The following is a 4,210-nucleotide window of genomic DNA, read 5'->3' as shown; positions in this document are numbered from 1 at the left end:
GAAGAAGCCTGACAGTAAGAGGGCAATGGTTGCTAGCTTTCACACCAAGCACACACCCACTGGCGCACAGACACACCCACCCACACAAACACACACACACACACACACACACACACACACACAGACACACCCACTCACACACAGACACACCCGCCCACACACACACACACACACACCCACACCCACACGCATACACACACACCCACTCACACACACAAACACACACACACACGCACACTCACACACAGACACACCCTCACACACACATCCCCATGCCCTGGGCACTGACCTGTGCAACTGGATCTTCAGTGTCACCACATGGTACACATCCTGGAGCATGTCGGCCACTGTGGCGTCGGGGGCATCAGTCACGTAGGAGAGGGGCACGGGGTTCCACTTGCCCACCTGGATCAGGCCTGCGGAGGACACCACAGAGAGCAACACCAACGTCAGATAACACAGTACAGACGCAGTGTTAGTGTGTGTGTGTGTGTGTGTGTGCTCCTGCATATATATGTGTGTGTGTGTACATGTGCATCTGTGTGTGTGTGCTCCTCCATATATATGTGTGTGTGTGTACATGTGCATCTGTGTGTGTGTGCTCCTGCATATATACTGTATGTATGTGTGTGTGTGTGTACATGTGCAAATGTGTGTGTGTCTGTGTGTGTGTTCTCCGTGCACTTCACATCTCAGTGGGAGGAAAGAAGAATTGCGCAGGCCACAATTTACATAACACAGAAACACACACTCACACAGAAACACACACTCAGGACTCATGAGAGTGAGTCGGTGCGGGGGGGAGAAAAAGCTGATCTGTTGCTGAACAAATGTGTTGCGTCACATATTTCTCATTTTGATCGTCTAAACTAAAAACGCACGAGTGACGACCGAATATCAAACCAATGCACAATGGTCAAGAACAAAAGAGAATATAACCAAAACAAAACAAAAAGAGAAAGAGAGAGAGAGAGAGAGAGAGAGAGAGAGAAAGCATTCATAAATATGTAAGGGGAAATATTGCAGTGAAGTGATGGACAGCCCACAATAAATTACAGGCTGAGGGGGCCTCTTAAAATAGCTCAAGTCTCCATAAAGAGAGCAATTAGTAACCCAAGGCCCACCTCCACACTCACTCCTGCCAAGGGGAGAGTGTGATTACAGGGCCGAGCGGAGGGGGGAGACCCGTGGTCAGGGGAGGGCACCTGCACGCAGACGCCTCTCCATCTCCATCCCTCTCTCTCTCTCTCGCTCTCTCTCTCTCTCTCGCTCTCTCTCTCTCTCTCTCTGGCCCTCTTGCATGCTCACTCTCTCTCTCTCTCTCTCTCTCTCTCTCTCCCTCTCTCTCTCACCCTCTCTCTCTCTCTCTCTCTCTCTCTCTCACTCTCTCTCCCTATCCCTCTGTCTCTCTGTGGCCTCACCACCAGCCTGTGGTTTAAGTACAGGCCAAAGCACTGTATTTAAAAGCACATAGCCCTGGGTCTGCCCTGCAAGACAGAAATGTCACAGGGAAACAGGGAATGGCTGGTGGGACTGGTGGGTGTCTGGTGGGCGGGCGGGTGGGTGGTTGGTTCAGGGGGGGGGGGGGGGGGGGGGGGGTTGGGGGGGAATCAAATGCACGGAAACGACCGCGCTGAGGAAGTGGAAACAGACAAGCATACAGCTGTGGAGGCACTTCAGAAAGCAGGAATGATGTGAAGCACAGGAAAAAAAAAAAAAAAGTGAGAGAGAGAGAGAGAGAGAGAGAGATAGATGTGTGTGTGCAGCCTGTTTAGTGTTGTGCGATACAGCTGTGCGTCTGGAGGGGGGTGGGGTGTGTGTGTGTGTGTGTGTGTGGGGGGGGGGGGGTCAGAGTGTAGCAGAGGGGAAGGGGAAGGAAGTGAGGGGCAGGCGGAGTGGGGGGGGGGGGGTGTCTGACCTTTGGCCTGGGCGGCGGAGCTGTGTGAGTAGCCCAGGGACAGGAGGGCCATCTCGATGAGCTGGTTGAAGAGCATGTCCTTCCTGACCAGGACAAACTCAGCGTGCTCCTCCTTGCTGTCGAACTCGATGGGGCTCTCGTAGTGCTCCACCACGCAAAACACCGGCAGCATGTTGCCTGGAAAAACGCACACGCCCGCCCACACACACACACACACACGCACGCACACACACACACACACACACACACATGCACACACACACACACGCACGCACGCGTGCACCCACGCAAACAGACACGCATCCACACAGACAGAAACACATTGTAGAATGAACAGAACAGGAACATATGCGTCGCATTTACACCTCAGCAGAGTCACATCAGCTCTCATCTCTGTCTCACACACGCACACACACACTCTCACACACACACACACACACACACACCTCAAATATATATTTTACAGACGGCATAACAGCATTTTTCTCCAGCTGTAACTGAGCATGTGACGGATGACTGAAAGTGTATTTGAACACTCCTGCCCTCCTGATCACTAAAGTAACTAAAGTCGTTATGATCGTTTTATTTTGATCACATGCTCGGCGTTTACGTGCCATTCTGCAGGCAGAGGTGAGGCTTTGTTTGTCGGAGCGCGTTTGGAAGAGGGAAACAGCAGCCCTCTGAGCTCACGGCTGGGGTTTAAATGCTTTATTTATTGTTAAGGTGCACAGATCACATTAGAGCACTTCTTCTGGCAGTTCCCAGGAACCTTCCCATGATGCTCGGCGGCAACTCCCTCCCTGCACACTGTATAGCCTTGAGGTTTTACAAGTCTGGGTAAACAGTGCGATGCTATTAGGAGGAGGGGGGGGGGGGGGAATGAAGAATCCTTGTCCAAAGCTGTCATGTGTTAGGGTTTAGTGGGCAAATATCACATAATACCAGACAGCTGAAACCCTCTAGTCCTGAAATTTGTGGAACTTATAAGTTCTCTGCCACCTCGAGGACAAAAAAAAATATTAATGTCCCCCCATTTAAAAGGTAGGCGCAATAAATCATGTCTGTAACGCACGTAGCGCTTTTTGGGTTCCTGAAGATGCAAACATTTGTGGCAAACGATCAATAAATAGGGTCAATCACAAGCATATGCCAAAGAATGTGCTGAAGCTGAGCTTTTCCATTTTTAATAGATAAAGATCTAACAATAAAGACTGCTGTGTAGGTTCATTTCGGGATCAATACGTGCTTTGTTTTCCCGCGAGCTGAGAAAAGCCCATGGTAAATATTATTCAGCTCCAAACAATGCACCCCGCAGCCCCGCAAAGTTCAGCAGGCACTCGTCAAAGTTCACGATTTCCCATGAAGAATAATAGAGAGCGTCCAGAGAGGCACAGAATAGGGGGGTTGGAGGACGGTGATTCGGAGTAGTTACAATGTTACTAGCCCAGCTGGGTGTTCCGCGAATTAAAGACGCAAATCACAACAACCCGGAGGGAAGGCCCCTTTAGCATCGCACTGCTCCTAGCTTGACTGCCGGCCAAACGGAGAGAGGGAAGATTTTTTTCCCCAGTCATCACGAATTACACCCTTTTTTAGTTTTAGGGAAAAAAAATAAAAAGAGAGAAACACTGATGTAATGTTGGTGTAGGAAAGCAATAATCCTAGCTTTCAGTAGTGCCACGTTTCTGGACTGCTATGTTGCTACTTTCAAATAGCATGTCTCTTCACAGGTTTGATGTGGCCATATTCACAGAACCATAAATGTAACCAGTGAAATCACACACACACACACACACACACAAACTGAACACGAGTAAACATGTGTCACCTTAACCGCTTGTGACAAAACCTTCACATAAATTAGCCTTATTGAGTTAACCTAGCAATCAATACATCTCACAAACACTCACATACACACAGAGGCAAACACCAAACAGCCGTGGAAACACACATCCATCCATACATAAACACACACACAAGAATACATCACTACTACAAGATAAAACATTCATACACAAACACACACACCCACACACACACACCATACACACACACACACACACACACACACACACACACACACACACACACTCACACACACACACACACACACACACACTCCTTCATCTGGAAACCCCACACTTCTTCCCAATCTCCTCTTGAACCAGCCGCCCACCCACCCACACACACGCCACTCACCCTTCTTGTGGCAGGCCTTCAGGAGGTGTGAGGAGGGCTTGAAGGGCACACCGCCCAGCTTGGCCCCGGAGCTGCCCAGGCGTGAGCGGCCCA

General features: G+C 50.0%; 1 protein-coding gene across 2 annotated transcripts in view; it reads right to left on the bottom strand.

Annotated features, from left to right (window-relative positions):
- satb1b (SATB homeobox 1b) overlaps nt 1-2,095 on the bottom strand; it is a 40,293-nt gene extending 38,198 nt beyond the window's left edge. For both annotated transcript variants that reach the window (XM_080858228.1, XM_080858227.1), the window contains exons 1-2: nt 1,919-2,095; nt 290-416 (exon numbers count right to left, since the gene is read on the bottom strand). In XM_080858228.1, coding sequence (XP_080714354.1) covers nt 290-416; nt 1,919-2,090 — 299 coding nt within the window. In that variant the 5' untranslated portion in view covers nt 2,091-2,095. The remainder of the gene's footprint in view (nt 1-289; nt 417-1,918) is intronic.
- Nucleotides 2,096-4,210: the final 2,115 nt, after the last annotated feature.

Source organism: Sprattus sprattus, assembly GCF_963457725.1.
Source record: "Sprattus sprattus genome assembly, chromosome: 19".
NCBI lineage: Eukaryota > Metazoa > Chordata > Actinopteri > Clupeiformes > Clupeidae > Sprattus > Sprattus sprattus.
Note: the sequence above shows the minus strand (reverse complement) of the source record. Positions and strands in the feature narration are given on the sequence as shown.